The sequence below is a fragment of the Cebidichthys violaceus genome, unplaced genomic scaffold (assembly GCF_023349555.1).
Source record: "Cebidichthys violaceus isolate CVI_PGR_0920_01 unplaced genomic scaffold, fCebVio1.0.p SCAF_42, whole genome shotgun sequence".
NCBI classification, from domain to species: Eukaryota; Metazoa; Chordata; class Actinopteri; order Perciformes; family Stichaeidae; genus Cebidichthys; species Cebidichthys violaceus.
In genome coordinates, this window is record NW_027176617.1 from 1,826,796 (window position 1) to 1,847,292 (window position 20,497).

Genomic DNA, 20,497 nt, shown 5'->3' on the forward strand with positions numbered 1-20,497 from the left:
TTCTTCTCCCTCGCCAATTCTTTCCTTTCATCTGCCCTCTTTTTCTTTAAACATTCATCTTCATTCTTTTTAAACATTTTTAGGAAACATCACAAAGAAATGGGGGCTGTTAGAAGGGGCTTAGGTAACAGTTAACATAAAAGGCTGATTGTCAGGAGTCCCGTTCATACCTTAATATTAAAAGTCGATCACTTTCACAAACGTATACAGGGAATGGTAAACAATGGACCATTCAATTAGAGATCTAGACCATGGCCATGCAAAAATAAAAGTAAATATCGAGAGTTAATACCACATGTTTAGGAGTTTATTGTGACACAAATACAGTACACATTTCTTCCTGACATCACACACATCACTCTGTTTGAGATGAAGAAGAAACAGACATGGAGAAATATATCCATCATGTGAATGAGAGTCAACGATGTCAAAAAGAGTCCTTTGCTTTCTTTCTGATTCCTTATGATTTTGCAAATAATTCAGGTGGTCCCAAACCCATATACCCAATATAGTATAGTCTCTGTATTTTGCAAGTCTTGATGATTATGATCAGTGTTCATGGTTCATGTGGCAAACCTGGTGTGTGACCAGACATTTCTAGATAATCTACAATTCATGCTATTGCGTACAGCACTTGTGTTCAAACAGCTTTAGTTGGTGAAGTAAAGGGCATTTTGACTGAAGTGGAGATGAGCTGTGAAAGACATGAAGAGGTAATGTCCAATGTCAACTGTGCTTGACTGTCTCGGTGAAGAAACACAAGTCAAATGTATTTCCCCACACACCAGTAACGCTTCACTATGACCAGCAAATTATTACAGTTAAAGATTCATATTTACAGAAACATGCCACATCAACACTTTAGTGTCAATTCATTTTCAGACACCACAATACTGAAATCAAAGATTGCTGAAATATTTTTTCCCTTAACCCATCCAAATCCAACAAAAACATATTTCATAACTAAATATGTTACTGAATAACACCATCAAAAATATATTTTTTAGAAATCAGCTGAGAACACTGGAAGTGATCATCACATCATAAAGCGCCGTCACCCACTTTTGACATTAATTAGAAGTGAAGCACTTTCTATTTAAGTTATTGCCATACTTTTTGTAGTCTTTTTACATCACCAGAATTACAAACTCTAATATCTAAGTTTAAACCCTCTTATGGCTATTTTAATTTATTTACAATTGCTCCTATTTTATCATTTTAACATTTGACCTTTGTTATCAGGTATTTGGCACAGTACAGAAACAGCACAAACATATGTCACCAAATCATGCAGAGCTACAGTACACTGTAAAATCCTTAATTTTTGGAACAAGGACTGTACAATAAACCAAATCTACAAAGTTATACCCAAAACTAAACGTACACATATTGCAAATTGTCGGAATTCATAAGTACAGAATATTGTTAAATTAACAAATCCTCCCTGGTCCAGTTCAGATAACCCTCTTAAACTTCTCATGTTGTATTTTATCAGGACAAACATAAAAGAACACAAATAAGGAAGTATAATCTATTGATGTACTGAAAAATATTTAGCATTACATGTATCATTATGTAGCTAAATGTAACAATATCATGATTAACATTTTAGGGCATGAGGCATGTGGTAAGTTATAGGCTGTAATTCCACATAATATTCAGAAAAGTAACTACATTTTTCACTGAACACCCTAAACTGTCAGCATATGTCAAACTATTACTAATCCTTCAAAGATGTGGTAGGCAATATTCTTTTTGGCAAAAATGCCATAATAACCTTTCAGCATATTGAAATTCAAGTGGTACCCCAGGGTAGACAATTTTCTGGAAAGGCAAAAGAAATTGCCAGACTTTGAAAATACAGCCCTCCTCCTGCACCTCTCCCCTCTCTGTGCTAGGCTCCTCCCACCAGAAGAGCGTGGGCATATGCACGTATCATATAGTAACCTGATCCTGATGGCGTTACATAGCAGCAATTCTATGACAATTACGGTCCTTTGCAAACTTGTGGGCCTTCAAAACCCTTTGAGACTACAATATCAGCGAAGTGTTTCAGAGATGGAGAGAAAACGTTGCTAATACAGCCAATAGGCCCTCTCTCCTAAATGACCTGTGATTGGCCAAAGTCTCCAGTCACATGCTTGATTTTCTAAAGCCCGAAAGCAGACAATAAGATGTGCAGAACTCTAATTTTCTCTCAGACCACTTGAATTACAATATCCTGAAAGGATATTATGGATTTTTTGCCCAATGATGCCAAAAATAAACTGCCTACCCCAGCTTTAAATTAAAACTTGATTTTAGTTTCTCTCTGTTGCCATGGCAGCACCACAATGTTTGATCTCTCGTTGGTCTGAATCCCGTCAGCAAACACGACATACCGCTGACCGGCGGATTGCACAGACCTGAGATACACACACACACACACACACACACACACACACCCACACAGACACACACAGGGGCTGAATCTGGCCGACTGATGCCAACTGCCAAAACCAACAGAGGAACCTTCTTTCTCACATCTTTCCCCCCATTCCGCTCATCTAGTCTAACCATCATCATCAGCATCATCATCCTTTTTTCCGTCATGGTTTGACAGAAGCCCGGTCGTTCATTTGTCACTACCTGCCCAAATCTGCTGCTGCAAAGTGTTGGAGTAATAAGTGGAATACAGTTCTTATCAACACAATACTCAGAGACAAACAGAAAAAGATGAGGAATCAAGAACAATGCAGCTAAATCAACAATAAATGAGCAGTCAATGAACAATGTCCAAGAGCTTTGAAATCTCAGTTCATATATTCAGGTGGGCAGGCATGCCTTCTTGTGGTTTTCCTACATGGTTATTTCCTTAAAGTCTCCCTTTTCAGTTCCTGGAGTTAAGTCCAGTCTAGATACCCCCTCCACATGTCCAGCTAGATGTCAGAGCTTTCAAAATATTGGGTAGGTATAATGCAGATGACTAAAATTCCTTAAAATCGATGCACCATCTTGCTTCACTGTGTTAAGCATCAGCTCTTACTGTTTTACACAATTTTCTGCATCCCATAGGTGCTCTTGAACAGGGCTGTAGCACAACTCATCCATCACACCTATCCAAACTCTTAAATTATGCAGTAGTTTCTAGCAAGATGAGGGGCTGTGCTTTCCTCTCAAATTCATCCGAATCTTCCCATCCCTCCTAAATGTCTCTGCCCTCCGTTAGTGTCCCTCTGTCCTCATCCGTCACTCTTACACTTTTTGCTGCATCTCTATCTGTTGGCCCTGTCTGGTCTGACTTTGGCCCTTCCCATTCATCTCGTACACTGAGCTCTTCTGCTGCTGCCGTCGGTAACACCACACCCCAACGATAACCGCCGTGGCGACCGCACACAGCGCCACAATTATCGCTGCCACCGTAGGACCTCGGCTGGAGGAGCTCGGAGGACGGGGAGGGCAGTTGTCTCCTGTACAGATCGTCTCCCCCATATCTCCCTCCATCTCACCCCTCTCGCCGGTCTCACCGGGCAGATTGTGTAAAGTGTGCTCTTCCATCACTACGTTGTCGTTTCCGTCGCGCATCGGTGGAACCGGGCCGTGATCGAGGAAGGGGTGCTCAGTGAGGTCGCCCTGCCAGAAGTGGGTGGGAGCTGCCTGTTGTGTGTCGTAGTCCAGGGTGTCGGAGTATGAGGGAGAGTCTGAGGGCTGTGAGGGGGCGGCGTTGGGGATGAATCCAGGCCACATCTCCTCTGCTCCCCCTTGATTTAAAGCAGGCGTTGTGGTGGGAGACTCGGCCACCTCTGGTAGACTGGTGTAAGGGCCCGGTCCACGAATTTCCACCTCATTGGGTCTGTCTGTTGCCCCAACAACTGTCCCCCTCTCTGTATCCTCTGGTCGTACCTTTTCTGTTGTGGAGTTACCAATTTCTGTTTCCTCCGGAACGACAGGGTAGCCGTCCAGCCAGGTGTCATCTGTGGCGGCCTCTCCTTCTGCTCCCTTCTGAGTGCCATTCTGATGTTCATCCGCTGCTATAGAAAATATTACTTGCTGATGACCATCGTCATCTTCATGGCTGTCATGATCATCATAACTGTCATGGTCATCGTGTTCATGATCATCGTGATCAGTGTAACGGTCGTCGTCATCCTCATCTGGGTTGTAATGCTCCTCGCGGTCATCAGGGTCTGGATGTTCCTCAGATCCATCAGGATGTTCTGGATCAGCGTCGACACGATCGTCGGTCACGTCGTCGGTCACGTCGTCATGTTCTTCATAGCTTTCATGTTCATCATAGCTATCGTCATACTCCCGGCTGCGAACACGGTCGCGGTCCTCTTCGTGTTCACCCATGTCATAATGGTCATCGTGATCATAATGATCTTCGTGGCGGTCACGTCTGTCCAGATCATCATGCTGAGCTGGAATGTAATGCTTCACATGATCGCCGTCTTCGTCCTGGCGACTGTCGTGGTCATCTAGATCATCATGGTGGCTGTCGTCATGGGCATCCAGTTCTTCATGTTTGCTGTCATCGTGATCGTCTCTGTCATCTGTGTCTGGATCATCGTAGCCGTCTCGCTCATCATCGTGGTTGTCAACATCCACTGGACGCTGGAGCGTTTCTTGGCTGTCACGCTCTGTACTCTCCTCTGATTCGCCGCCTGGGGCTCTCTGTGTAGTCTGGGTGACTGGATTGGTGGAGACAGGATGTCCCTCCTCCTGGAAGGCCTCAGAAGGGAACCAGAAGAGGTGTTTCTGGGAGAGAAGAGAGACAGGTGCTTCTGTGGCTGCATCGGTTTTGACCACCTCCCTCCTCTCCTGCTCCCACCTTGGATGGCTTATGAAGTCCTCAACAGCCCGGTCATCGTCCTTTTCTGCTTCTTCTTCAGCTCCTTCATATTTTCTACCAATCACCTCTCCTTCAACATCATGCTCTCCATGTTGGTCTTGATGCTCCTTCTCTACTTCAACACTGAAGCTTGTTTCTTGCTCCTCCTGACTCCTCCCCTCGTCCGGGTATGCAGCTCTGTGCACCTCCTCGTACACCTTACCATGAGCCTCCTCTGGTCTCTCAGTGTGGCGCTCTACCTCTCCATAGGAATCGGTGAACTTGTCCTCGTAGTCCACCGGACTTTCAGTCTCATCTGCAGAAACACAACACGGACAGATTGACAGAGTTACATAAAGTGAACAATAATTATTAAACAACTCAACTAAAAAAAATCAAAGAGGCATTTGCATTCAAACATAACTTTTAGATTCTGACAATGTGGAAGTACTTTAGAGCAGGGGTTCCCAAACCTTTTGGATCAATACCGTATAAAGGAAAAGTTATACATCAATATGAAGCTACAGCCAGCAGCCAGTTAGCTTAGCTTAGCATAAAGACTGGAAACATCACCTCTAAAGCTCTATATTTTTCTAATGCCTTTATGAAGTCCAGTTGTCACACAGACAACCAGCGGAGACTTCAGGAAGTCACTTCTCCTGGCCAAGAAATAGCACTGCAACATTTTGGCTTTACTTCAGTTTTTGTGCAGATTAAACAAACTAGATATAATGTGTTAACTAGCAAACTTCAGAGGTGCTGGTAATTTTGTTTTGTTACCTTTGGACAGAGCCAGGCTAGCATGTTTTCTCCTGTTTTACAGTCTTTACACTAAGCGGCTGCTGGCTCCAGCGAAAGTATCATCAATCTTCTAAAATAACTCTCAGCAACAGTTGAACTGTTCCTTTAAAGTAAAGCATTGTCTGCTTGTGATGCTGGATCACAGGGGTCGCATGCTTATTTGAAGGATTTCTAGAGGCATGACAAGGTGAAAGTATCCCGTATATCACACAAAATAAGTCAGTAGTAAAGTAAATATAACTTTGAGCAACTGATTTTTTTCCCCTTTGTTATCTCTTTAATTATTTTTGTGATCCCTCAGATTGATCTTAGGACAGTTCAGGAACTGCTGGTGTAGCACACAAACATGACTACGACCCTGTTAGCTAGCCATGGACACAGGCCTGGCATTCTGCTTTCACATACAACTCTTCTCCCTCTGCTATGAACTGGGCCACACTATGGCATGTCGCACTGAGGTGTCATAGCAGTCATTCTCTACTCACAACTGAGACTCTGTTTCCCAAAAGGCCAAGAATCAAGCACCGATCACCTAACAACACTGGGAGCCAACATTCGGGGCTCAGCCAAGACCTTGGGGGGCCCGGGTGCAGATTTCTTTTTTCCAATTTACAGCAGCTCTATGCTTAATTTTTCAAGCCATTTGATAAAATAATGCCCACAAATCTGTACATCATTTGGGGAAAACACGATAGTTGGCAAGTTGGCCATCCTGTAGAGCCTACATCCTATTTTGTGACAATTGTTCTTCAACTGTCTTCATCATTCTGAAACCATAACACAACAAATGTTGAGTGCAAAATGTTCTGATGTTACTCTCTTTAAGTAACATTCATAGGTAGGGTAGGAATTTGACGTACACATAAAACTTATTTTTTGTATACTGTGTTGGAGTATAATTCACAGAATGAATGTTTATCTGACATTTGTGCTTCATTTGAATCAAAATCTCATAATAATCTGGACTGCTCTAATGCAAAACAATTTCAAGTTAATGTGGTCTTCAATACACTGAATTAAATATTAGGCCAACAGAAGAACATTTACTCAATATTATTTGATTTCTAAAGGGAATAGTGTAGTTGTAGTAGTAGTAGTAGTAAAAATAGTAAGACTTGTTGTAGCATAGAACAACCCCCCATGACAATGTTAGGTAAAAAAAAAAGAAAGAAACGTTTGCTCCATTCATTTGTCATTTCAGTCAGAGAGACTGAGGAGAAATGACAAAAAGTTGAAGGTATTTAAAAACTCTAAAACATTCAGGGCTTTTGAGAAAAGGAGGTTGACATCAGAGTGGTCTCCTGTCCGTCTCGGTCAAAGCTTTGAAGAGGATGAACAGGAAGTGGGCTTTCTTTTTCTGCCTCTTTCCATTTCTCTCCCACTCACGAACATTAACACATTTAAGACCTTCTTACCTTTGACACATATCTCCACTAGTCCATACCACTCTCCACAGCTGTCACACAGCAGGCTGAAGGCACTGTGTCCACTGGGCATTGCGTAACCCGGCACACAGGTGTACAGCAGCTCATCTCCCATCTCATACCCAGTGTGCCCCTGTAGACGGGCGTTAGGAAAGGATGGAGGGTCACCGCACGGCACACCTGTCAACAGCAAACACAGACATGCATGTGATCTTAAAAAACATACAACATACAAAGTGGAATATAAATGTTTTGAGTTGTGAAACAAACAAGTAGATAGAGATGCTGCAATCCCTATTCAGTAGTGCACAGTGTGGTTAATGAACCATGACACATAATTATTATCCAGCTTTACAGCATCACTCTCCCATTTGTAAACAGAAAGAGATTAGAATGACTCAAGGGACAGGAAGCAATGGGCTTTGTGGAAAATGTGGATGTTAATTTGACAAACAGGACCACTAACAATGCCACTGGGATGAGATAAAGGCTGTGTATTGTCTTGACTCTGGTCTAATTTGTTATGGTAGTTTTACAGAAGCAGCACAGTTTTTTTGATAAATAATAACATGTTGATTTAGCAAAAAATGCCACTCACTACATATTTTTCTACGTTTTCACTTGTTGTATTTACTCTCCAAAATAAAACCTTTATCAAAATACTATCAAATCCTGTGTGATTGTTTATAAAATAATAAAAAATCAGGTTTAGAATTTTTAAATAGGGTTGTAAGTAGTGCTGATCTCATGCAGTCATCTTTTGGAGAGTTGGGAAATTTCTCCCATCACTGGTCATTAATGGCCTCCAACAATGTACTCCTCTCTGAAATGGGAAGGCAACTACTGCTGCATCATCAAAAAAGCCCTCCAAAGACTCGTTTTCCTGCGCCAGCTCAAAAGGTTTGGGAGATGCTGCAGTTCAGCGATATAAAGCGTTCTCACCTTTTCTATATCTGTGTGGCAACTCCACAGCTCAGCAGAGAAAGCAGCTGGACAGAATTGTTTGCTTTGCCTCAAAAATCATCAACTGTAAACTCATCCCCATCTCTGACATGTATGGGACCCTCATTCTGCACAAAAGTCTTAAAATACTACAGCTGATCCCTTGTTAATGTAACTCTCCCCTCAGGAAAAACCAAGACATCAAATTTCCTCAAGGCTCCTGTTTTATTTCTGAATGTGTTAATGTGAAACAAAGAAATGGCAAACACACATAATGTTGCAGGAGGGAGAGTGTTGAATGTAGATGATGTAAGGCACGCTTAATAAATATCTCATGAAAGACACATACACACGAACACACAAAGCTCATCCATTGATAACCGGATCATGACTTACTTACGTACTTATGTAGAGATTTATAAATGATGAGTGTATGAGTGTATATATCTGTGTGTACCGTGTGTTTACTGACCTTTGTCTTTGATACAGAAGGCGTCCAGGTGTGCAGCGTCCTCTGTGGCGTTTTCTGTTCTCACATCCACTGCTTTCAGTGCACTGCCCACAACATTACACACCGTGGTCCTAGAAATCAATAGATACATAATCAATAGACAGATACTTTATCATCTACTCCACTACATATCAGAGGAAAATATTGTACTTTTTACCCCACATCCAAAAAAAGAGTAGCATAACTTTTTCCTTTCTTTCCTCTCTCATTAATCATTTCCTGGCACCTCAGATTTATCTTGTGACCCACAACATGGGAACCACAGGAGTAAAATACCTAACAGTATGTAAAGTAGTTCAAACTAGTATTACCTCAAGCAGCTACAACAGTAAACTGCTGCTTACATATTAATGCATCATTTCATAATAATAATAAATAAATAAATAATATATCATTCACAGGAGACATTTCTCTTAAGATTGAGTACTTTTAATTTGATATATTAAGTATATTTTGTTGATAATACTTATGTACTTGTACTTAATATGAATGCAGGACTTTCAGTTGTAATGGAGTATTGTTACATTAATATATTGGTACTTTCACACAAGTAAAGGAGCTCAATAATTCTTCCTCCACTGATTACACTACTGATAACAGTGAAGTGAGATTTCTGCTGAATAAAGCTCTGGTTTATACAAAAAATATGACGACACACGAACAGATATAAACAGTAAGGGCTGCTTTCTCGGTCTCCGCCTGATTTGTTGCTTATTCAAATATTATTACAGCGTGACATCAGAGTCCAGAAACACACATCATGGCTCAGACATGCTGCACTATCAGCAGTTGCAGCCTGCGGCACAATGTTATCACACTGTGGCACATTACAAATAGATGTTCCCATGCAGAAGCCTTAAGTTACAGCCGACTTCATATAGAACAATCATAACATCAGGGACTTAATATAAAACGCTTTCCACAGAGACCGAATGAATAATGCGGTCAGCACACGGCGTCTACAAGCTGCGGCAAAAAATGCTGAGTAAACAGTCTATTTTTGTTGCCACATTAAGGTTTATAGCATCACTAGCCCATTTGTCATCTAAAAGCACCAGATAAGACTGACTCAAACTTCCCAGGCCAATCACATCACGTTCACATAGCAGCTCCCAACTCCATATGGAAAGAAAATTCAAAGCAGAGTTCAGAAACATAATTAAAAGTCAGACATATTACACTTTTCATATAATATTGCACGGTAATAACATTAATCAAGCTTCATTAAATGGAAAAGGTGTGTGTGTGTGTGTGTGTGTGTGTGTGTTTGTGTGTACTTGTGTAACTGAGTTAATCAAAGCATCAGTAATTGGAAAGAATTTGACTGGCAGTGCAGTGAGAATGTGAGAGGTGGGGTGAGTCATACCGAATGCTTGTGCCATGCTAACTTCAGCTTATAAGGACAAAAATCTGAGAGAGAAACAGGCAGCAGGGCAGAAATCAGCAGGAAAACACTCAGAGAGAGAGACAAAAAAAGGACTGTTTTCAATCTCATTAAACTCTAGCGTCTGGAGGCATCTGTGAGTGTGTGTGTGTGTGTGTGTGTGTGTGTGTGTGTGTGTGTGTGTGTGTGTGTGTGTGTGTGTTTGTGTGTGTGTGTGTGTGTGTGTGTGTGTGTGTGTGTGTGTGTGTGTGTATGTGCGTGAAAGAGAGAAAGATTGACCTCTATCAGAGACACTTCACTCTCACCTTGCGTGACATAACTATTACCGGGAAAACCCAAAGATACGTGTGTGTTTGAATGAGTTTGCTGGTATTATTGTGTTTGGTTGTCGTGCCAGCAGCTCTATGATTGACAGGTAAGAGGAAGACGTTAAGGTAGGAGCGTCAATCTGAGAAGCGCTTGCTATTATGCAACAGACCTAAAACGTATGTCAAGGACTACAGGTTAACTGGCACTTACACCAGAGCGTTACCCTCCGAAAAAAACATATATATTTAAGGAGCAGAAGAAGCTTGAATGCAGCACCCTTCTCTTCGGATATGACAGACGAAAAAAAAAACAGACTTGAAATTCTCTGATGTGCTCACTTTCTGCTCACTTTCGAGTGCTGTGGTGAGGCACAGGATTGAGACAGAGCAAGAGAAGAGGCCATGGGCTGTAGGGATGAACTCAGCTTCGACACACAGAGACATAGATGGGTGATACACTGTGAAACATGGTAAGCAGGTGTGAAAGCTGATGTCCGCTGGCCAACACGTAGAGAGCAGGGAGCGTACGGAAAGGGGAAAAAAAGTGTCAGCTTTTCCTCTGACCAGACAGACGTTCGTCATTCTCAGAGGCAGACGACCATTTTGAAGCAGGTTCAGTTTCATAACACTGATGATTCCTCCTTTGAATAATCCTTTCCATCTATTTATTTATATTTTATATATTAATTTTCCAAGTCATTACATTATAAACCAATGTGAAATAATGTATCATACATTTATCAACTTCCACTATCTTCTTCAGCTTTTTCAATACACTTAACTTAATGCACTTGTGGAAGTACTATAAAGCCATGCTTGTGCTAGCCATGCATGAGTTAGCCATGTTAGAGGTGTGGCTCTGGGGACAGGTAGACTGTCGGTCTGTCTGTCACCACTTTAGGACGGACCGAAATATCTCAACAACTATTGATTGATAAGAAACTGAATTGTAACGGCTTTGATCATGAGGTAAACATCTAATTCGACACAGAAGTAACTAAATATATGTCTGTTTTCATTTTGAAAGAGTTTGGGGTGGGAATGGGGGGGAGGGGAATAGAGAAAAAAAATGGTTGAAGGATTACTTGTACTTAAAGGGCCATAGCAGCCTCCCAAACAAAACCAAGCATGTAAGAGAACTATGGTGGCCATTGCAAAAATGTGAAAAATGTCAAACTAAAGCTGATTATGTACTAAAGAAGGCATTCTTATTAATATAATAATCAATTACTTTAGACTTTAATTAGATCCCACTAAATGCAACACACTGTTCCTTTATTCCAAGTTCATTATGCCACTCATCTTTAAAGTATTTTAACTCAACACAAGCACCACACCACCACCTCTGTAATGCTGTACAGCATGTACCTTACAGCCTTGAAATCACCTTATACTGAAACCACAAAGACCACGTAGTTTTCATGTATCCTCTGTCATTACCACCAAAGACTCACCTCACTATAAACTAACAGTGCATCCTCTCCCTCCAGGCCCAGAGCCGCCCTGTCTCTTTGTCCGCATGGCAGTCTGTCTGTCTCTGGGGGCTGAAAGCTGTGTGTCATGTTACCGTGGAGATGAGAGGTGTAAATGGAGGCAGTTGTCGACATGACACCCCGGCTCAGAATTCCCTCCTCCTCCAGGAGGGAACAGAGGAGTCTTTCTACCGCTCTTCCTCTCTCTTTTTCTCTTTCCCCCCTGAAATGTGTCACTCTCTTCTTCTATCTTCCCATCCTGTCTATAACTGCCGCTGCTGCCTTTACTTCCTTTCTCTTTCATCCGTTCCTGCAACCGCTGTCACGCTCACAGAGATGCACACACACACACACACACACACACACACACACACCAAATTGACATTTGAACTCAAGACGCCCAACATGTCCCTTAAAGTGACGAACACCCTCAATATGGCTTTCCTTACCCCACTGTGCCTCCATAGAGCCACCCACGGGTGCATGGGGAGAAGAAGCACTCTACCACAGCGTGATGGAGCTCCTCTGCTGATGCCAAGCGGGCTTGTCGAGAGGCACAAGCCCCCTCAGCATCTCTGAAGCCCTGCAGGCCGGAGGAGTTTCTCAGGTCCAATACGAATACTCGACCTGAGAGGTAAGAGAGAGAGAGAAAGCAGGAAGTAAGAGGAACATCTCTGAAATGTATTATTTCCTCGTATTAACCTCTTATATTGCACAATACAAGTTTTCATGTGCGCCAGTTTAAATTTGACCTGTGAGCTTCTCAGAACTGGCTGGGTCTGTAGAAGACACCTCACCTAATTCATAAGTGTTTTGTCAATTGTGATCAAATCTAAACAATATTAATTTGCCTTTTCTGTCTCACCTAAAGAGAAATGTGGATTTTGAGACTGATTGCAAATCTATGTAAATCCATATTGTGTGCCACAATACAGATATGTATTTAAGTACAACTGCTGGTGTGAATTATCAATTAATGAAGACATTTCTATGCGTATTAAGATTATCACCACATACAAATTACAGGTCCCAATACATTTCACAATATAATAGCTATTATTCGTTGTACAGTATATGTTGACAACTGCGAAAATGTTGGTAAATAAATGAAATTATTTTGTATAAATGATAACTCTACATAACAGCAGCATTACACTTGCATATCAGTGCATTGGAGTATAGTTCTCAATATAGAAGTTTGACCGTGTACAGTATTGGAATGATCAATTTATGCATCACAGGAGCACACTGTCCCTCTCATTATCACCTCATTGTCACACCATCAAACCAAATCAGAGGTTAAAGTCTGGACTCTGATTTGAGCTTTGAAGCTCATATAGAAATAAACTAAATTCAAATTTAAATCAAATGAAGACCTATTCAGGCATTAAGTTAATGTGGTAGCCTATGTTTGTTTGTTTTTTTAATCTTTTGACTACTTTTCTTTCTCTCTTTTTTTATTGGATGTTTTATTTTATTGTTATCAACTTGTAGAGCACCTTTTTAATCATCCTTATTTGGTGTTCAGAATCACTAAAGCAAATGGTTGACTTCTTAACGGTGAAGATTTCTAAATATTTGGAAATATGCACAGCTTTATTCGACGAAAATGTTTTTTTTATTGCGGTAAAATGTTAAATTTACAGAAAAAATACAGATGATAATTACTAAGTGCGCAAGGCAAGACAATTGTCAATTAGTAAGCGCGCGCTTCCCCCATGGTTCGTGCATCACCAACCCCCTAACTTTCCTGAAGGAAAATAATGAAATATTCTAATAAAAACTCGTGGGCTAATTGTCTTTGGGAATAAACTGTGCGTTTATAATGAAGTATGTGGTTTGTTGTCACATTTTTATAGTAGGCTATCTTTGTATACTTTTCTTCAAGTACAAAATTTTAAAATATGAACTTACCGTCTGCATTTACAACAGAGGTCATCACAAGACAAGCCAGGCATCCAAAGAGCAATGCAGTTCTGTTACAACGATCCAGCATCTTTTGGCAAAATCTCACTTTTGTATGTTGGAAAGCGTGTCCGAAAAACTTCCAACCGACTTTATGTAATTCACAATCTTGCAGGTTCAGAGTGACAGAGGAGAGCGCGCGCCTGAGCAGCAAGGAAGATGCGCTTGTTGACAAATGAGAGTGATACCGGAAAGAAAACGGTAAGAGCGGCTCACCAGCGAGGCGCAGTTTATCTCCCCCAAATAGTCGCCCTCGCAAGCAGATGGAGCATCGGTGTGAAAACTCGCGTGTCCCCGTTAGTAAATACGTCACAGCTCAAAATCTTAAAGGGTGGGCAAAGGCGGTCAGATAGACTGCCGGACTGTTCCTTTACAGAGCGAGAGGGAGAAAGGAGGGGAGATGTGGCATGGATGAAAGCCTCAGCTAAATGTTATACATGTGAGGAAGTGTGTATTTGTGTTGAAGAGTAACATACTGACACTGCATTGCTATTTAAAGACAATTTAACATCCAGCGGCTAATAAGGGACCTCAGGTTCAGTACAAGCAGAGCTGATCCTTTGAGCATAAAATCTTAATTAAGGTGAATTGTCCCCTCTGCGAGGCCCAACTTCCCTCTATTGGGCGGTGTGTGTTAATGTGTGTGTGTCCCATTTGGCAAGGGAGATAAAGACTGATGACCAAAGCCCATACAGAGCTTTTTGGAGCATGCAGACATTGTTCCAGTAAATATGCAGGTGAAGATAACCAACCCACGTACCACACAGGATCCACACCACTGAACCTAAAGCAACATTATAACCTATAAGTACGTTGTACATAGATAGTAAAAGTTATCACAGTGTGTGCACATATGCTTTTTGATACAAATAAATGCACTTGTCCACACATACAAATTGTATTTCCCTCTCAATTGAACATGCATATGCATTAACATCTCATGCAAGAGGATAGTGTAAGATTTGCTGTACAACAGTTTGTTCTTTGATGAAGCAATCCCACCACATGGCGGTTTAGTATCTGTTCTAGCTTTCAGATAATCTCCCTCAGCAGGTGGATGTTGTCCAGTTGTCGTGGAACTATAGAGGATGAAACTTACCATTTCTGAACTTTTAAGTCCACGAAGTGAAAATAAAAATGGAGATTTGATCTACTCATTTCATGACATTCGGGCACCATCTGCTGAAGTAGATGTTACTTAAGTAAAAGTATGTAAACGTATTAGCAAAATGTACTTAAAGTAACTATGTACTGTAAGTGTGTATTGTTATAAATCATGTGAGTAGATTATTATTTCTAATGTGCAGGCAGCATGTTATTGTTAGAGTTGATTTTCAGTGTTTTTCTTGATTAATTGATTTTGTTCGTTTGCTCTTTAAGATGTCAAAATAGTAAGGAAATGATATGTGTCTGTGCAAATACAGGAAATAATTGGAATTACATTATTTGTTTAACCATGTATAAATTCCTTGAGGAGTGACACTTAAATTGAGGATTCACACATACTCATCTCTCTCCATTACTTTCTTCCACATCCCACCTTTCCCATTTTCATAATTGCCCCAAAGGTGCATCGTGGCTTTAAATATCCCACTGATGTTCCATTTCAGTCACTCCTCTCTGTGTTTTTCTGTTACTTTTTTTTCACCCTTGCCCTCACACACCTCTAATACTTTCACCTCCTGTTCAGAGGGGGTTTGTGTGAGGGACCTTAAGGTGGGCTGGGATCCTGACTCACGTTACTGGGAGGCTATTTCTGGAGAGGTGGAAGTTGAAGAGGGCAGAGTGATGGCGTGGAGGAGAGAGACAGTGATTCACACTTGCACCGTCTCGGAGAGGCTGGTGAGAATTATGTTTGCTGCAGGTGTCCTTCACACAGGTGTGTAATCTCACAGGACTTTCAGTACACACACCCCATGAGACAATCTGTGCTATGGAAGTAAACACACACACACACACACACACACACACACACACACACACACACACACACACACACACACACAAACCACAGGATTGCTCTGAGTATGTGTGAGACCAGTGACTTCCCATGTGAGACATGTCCTGTCAGAATGAGGTGTAGTGCAGGTGTGTGACTGACTCAGAGGAAATCATTGGTCATACTGGTGAAGCCCAGGGACAGAGGAGGGTATGGCTTTGTCTCCATGGCAACAGCCTCCATGAGAAGTGTGGGTGGGGGGTTTGGAAAAACAGGAACAGCTTCAAAATCCAAAAGTTGAAGCTGCATGCAGGGAAAATTGGTTTTGAGAGAGATGATTGATATGTGTGTGTGTGTGTGTGTGTGTGTGTGTGTGTGTGTGTGTGTGTGTGTTGCTGTCCTTTGAAAAACATGTTTTTTCAAAAATGTCAACTTTTCATGAGCTAAGGAAAAGCTTTTAGCTTTTTGAAAGTGCACTTTTGAAAAAAAACAATGGGGTTTTTAGATGGTTTGTCTTAGGTTGAAGAATTTCCAATTGTATGGCAACACATAGTCCTTCAGTTTAAGTGAAAAATATTTTGGAGGTACATGGTTTTCTGTGAACAGTGTCAATATCTGTGTACATGTGTCTGAACCTGCAAATAAATTGTTTTATTTTTGTATAGCACTTTAAAGAACACATAGGGAACAGAGTAAATTACACTAAACTCACAGTGAACGCATCAAATTATATTCAAACATAAATAAAATGAACAAAACACTAAAACATGTTAATAATGTAAATCAGATGGATACAAAATAGGAGTTGGCAATAAATACAGATTATGACAAAAAGTCTTTAATGAGACAGTATTCAAATCCCCGTATTAGGTCTATGGAAACAGTATCTGCGTTCAACAGAGATGTCCTTGCTCGACATCAGTGGAGTCACTGCGATCACCAGCACACATTCAACACAGAGCTGCCAGCCACAGCAGAGTCAGGAGGAGAAGGCCACGGAGCTATTCAAAGAGCTGAGTTAATGAATTTGACTTTTGATGAGAGATGTTAATTACCATGCAATGCGGTGAGACTGGATGGCACAAGGATTGAAAATGTGTTGCATGCAGATGAAAGATTACATTTTAGCACAAGCATCATGAAATGTATGTGTTCATGCCAACATGCACGCACAGAATGTGTCCCCTGTCTGAGTCATCGCTGTTCTATATAAACTGTGTGTAATGAATAATAAACAGAAATTTAATCAATTAGTTATGTTTAACATTTCAGACATATTTTTGGGGTATTTTATTTTTCTGATATTCTTCACTAAAATTAAAGAAATAACTTATGCCATCAAAAACTCCTTATATTCTTTTCTGGGTGGACCCAGACAAAATAATAATAATTGTTAGTCCAAATGTGCTAGCATCAAGTTTGTCATTTCTTTTCAGATATTATTCTCTCTCCGCTAATATTCTTTTTTTAACAGCAGCTTAATAATGACAAACCTTTCCAAATATCATGTAGGACTTTTATCAGTGGTTGCAGGGCTAAAATAAAATCCTTGCAGAAGCTCCTGACTCTACAGTGATAGATCAGCAGCTGGCAGGCAGACAATGCTGCCAGGCTTACCTCCTCCATTAAACCCTCTTATCAAATAGTTTTGATTTCAGTTACAATTAAAGTTTGTATTCATGGCAGGAAAGAGCACTGGTGGACCATTAGTCCTCCCAGCATACTCAACAGCAGGGCCGAAACCAGCACACCTGAATATGATTTAGTTAATTATGTCGTTATAGTTACACCTGTGTTACAGTGTTGACCAAGAAAAAGGGTTTTGACGGCGGGAACATCCTATTCACTGAGAAGCAAAGAAGAGAAATTGTTTGGTCAATTCACCAGGTGTAGCTGTAGCTGCGTCAACCTGGACCCACACAGGTGTTTTCACTTTGCCTAATTAGACCTCTTGTCAGGATGTGTGTGAGTGTGACTGACATCTGGCTCACGTGTAGCAGAGGGACAATTACACTGTTTTCTTATAGGCCTTTTTCACATGTGTTACTAATGACATTAACGATGGCTCTTTTCACGTGTCCCAGTAGTCGGTGACAGTATGAGAGTGAACCAGGAACGTGTAGTCAGGGGAGGCAGAGCCTCACCTGCTATCATGAAAAGTAAAAAATAAATAATGCTAAAATAAAATAAATATTAATATGTCTCTACTGATCTGTGCTATAAATGTATTTTCTGTATGATTCTAATCATTTCAAGCATTTTTATAATCTAAATCTCTGAATTAGCGCATGTCCTGTTCAGAAGAGACAGTGAGGTGAGGCAGCGACGAGCTGTGCCTCACCTCAGATTGCGCAATCACTCACAAACTGGGTTGAGCGCGTGCCTTGTGCTTTCTCATTGTTTGTCACCACTGTAATATTTGTAGACACTTTTATTATATGTCCTTTCTTTACATAGAATAGGTAATGTATTTCACGTGTGTGTAGAACATATTTAGTGTTGCTGATCTGACATTAAAACGCAGTGAAAAAGCACAGAGGCAAACAGTACCTCTGCCTCAAAGAAGGGGGCGTGCGAGAGCCCACGGGTCGGGTTTATGCTTGTTCTGTCGTTGCTCTTCTTCTACAGTCTTCTTCTTATATTTTGCTTTGACCACAAAAATGTAAGATTCAATATCCAAGCTTAAAAATGTCTCAAAAAACAAGGAAATATGAACAAATCAACAGCAATTTAACGTCAGACAGGTAAAGTAACCTTTGATGTGTTTGTTGTTCTCTTTATACATCCGTGGTTGTTACGCAGATTATCGCGGAATCTCACGATTTTCGTGGGTGGCGCCCGCGAGCGCTCCGCTTCTGAAACGCTCCCGGTGGAATCAAATATGTACCTTACCTATGTGTGTGTAAATAATGCTGATATGAAATATGAAAAACAACCAGTAGTTGAATGGTGATTGAAGCTTCTCTATTGGGTTCATATATTTGTAAATCTGATTTATGTAGTGTCAGTGCCTCACCAGCCACGAACCTCACCGCACGTCACTGCAGTGAACAAGCATGCACAATACCAGGACCCTGAAACTGAAGGCAGTGGTGGAGAGTATGTACATCTACTCAAGTACTGTACTCCAAGGGCGGCTTTAAAAAGTTTATTTAGCTTAAGAAGTAGTTTTCTCAACCCACAAAGGCACACTTAATCCTTCAGTTTGTCAGAAAAATCTAATTCAAAATCACCAAAATTGTAGATACGTGGTTTTCACTGGATATAAAAGATATTACAAATTTGAATGTGAAACTAAGCTGTCAGATAAATGTTGTGAAGTAAAAATTATGATATTTACCTCTGAGATGTATAAAGTGAAAGAAAATGCAAATACTCAAGTAAGGCACAAGTACTGCATGTTCTATCCTTTTTCCTCAGAATAATGCTGTATCACAACATGTATAAGTGATCATCCCTCAACAGTTCAGAATGGATAATATTGCATGAGATCGCCCTCTAGCTGTGGATGTTGAGAACACCTGTGAAGATATTTCATTCTGGATGTGTAACTCACACTCGAGTATGTCTGCAGCCTTCTCTACAAAACCAGAGGTGGGGGGAAGTATTTAGATAATTTATTTGAGTAAAAGTAGCACTTCAACAAAGTGAAACATCCTGCATTCAACATCTAAAAAAAGTGTTATAAACAAAAAAACAAGTATCAAAAGTTAAAGTGGTTGTTATGCAGCTCGGACTCTTTTAGTGATAAACACATGTATATAATAAGATCCTTTATTGTGCATTCTTGTTGTCTTGGATAAGTTGTGCATCATTTAAATACAATTTTATTAAAACAAGTGAATCAAATCTGTCAGTGCAGTGAAAACATTTCCGCCTGTTTTAAAAAAAATGAATTTTTTACTTACTGGAAAAACATAATTCATTATATATATTTATATGATCGTCTTCTGAAACATGATATCTCTCATGTAAAGTCTTTTTTTAACTAATAAAAAACAAATCTGCCACTTGAGTATATTTCTTCCTGTTTTTAACGCATATTAACTTATTAAAACAATTTAATAAAATCAATTCTCTTTCATATTTCTACTTCCTCAACCTGCACTATTATTTAGATTCATGCGCTAGTTTCGTTGAGTGAAGTTGATTTTAGTTTAAAACAGAACTGACGTATGAAATTAAGTTTTTTGGACTCAAAATGTCTTTTTAACTTTAACTTTTTGCAGATTAAATGTCCTGACACTATAAAGTATTTAAGTTTAGCTATACCTCAACAAACTACAGTACAAATGATACTCACACATTGATGCACCAGGGATCATAGTCCTATGTTTATATTTGATATAGTACATACGTAAAATATAATTTAATTCATAACACTTTGAAAGGGTTCATTTATCATAATGGTCACATACCATATTAAATGCAGGACTTTCACTTGTGCAGTATTTTTCTTACAGTGATGTATTTCAATGAAGGAGTTCCTTTAATATCACTGTTAATACATAAGCACTGGACCAAATGCAGGAGTGACAGAGAAGTCAGTCCAAGTTTTTTTTGGGTGTGTGTCTGCAGGTTGAAGCCTTCATGTGACCGTGTTACACATCTCTAATGGAGACAAAGTCTTGGCTCCTGAATCTGGCGTCCACAGATGCGAGTTTTTCCCCTTCCTTTAATCAGACCCACGGGTTCGTGTCAGGTCACGTCTCGGTGTTGTAATATCCGTGACTGCCACGGCGAATGCGGCCAAAAAGGACCCTTTGTCGTAACCCCCCCCCCCCCCCCCCCCCACACACACACACACACACACACACACACACACACACCCTCTAAATCTCCGCAAGACCCCACAATCAAAACAAATCGACCACGCGTGCTTTTCCCGCAGCAATGACGTCACGTAAGCCCTCCTCCTTCCCCGCAAGTAAAAAAGAAAAC

The 20,497-nt window shown here is 40.6% G+C and overlaps 1 protein-coding gene across 1 annotated transcript; it reads right to left on the reverse strand.

Moving 5' to 3' along the window:
• Positions 1-285: 285 nt before the first annotated feature.
• On the reverse strand, positions 286-13,783 carry susd5 (sushi domain containing 5). The gene is made up of 5 exons (XM_068728681.1): positions 13,567-13,783; positions 12,102-12,279; positions 8,450-8,559; positions 7,027-7,215; positions 286-5,126 (listed from the first exon to the last, which is right to left on the reverse strand). Exons 1-5 carry the CDS (start codon positions 13,646-13,648, stop codon positions 3,235-3,237), a joined length of 2,451 nt encoding a protein of 816 aa, XP_068584782.1. The 5' UTR covers positions 13,649-13,783; the 3' UTR covers positions 286-3,234.
• Between the last annotated feature and the right edge of the window lie 6,714 nt (positions 13,784-20,497).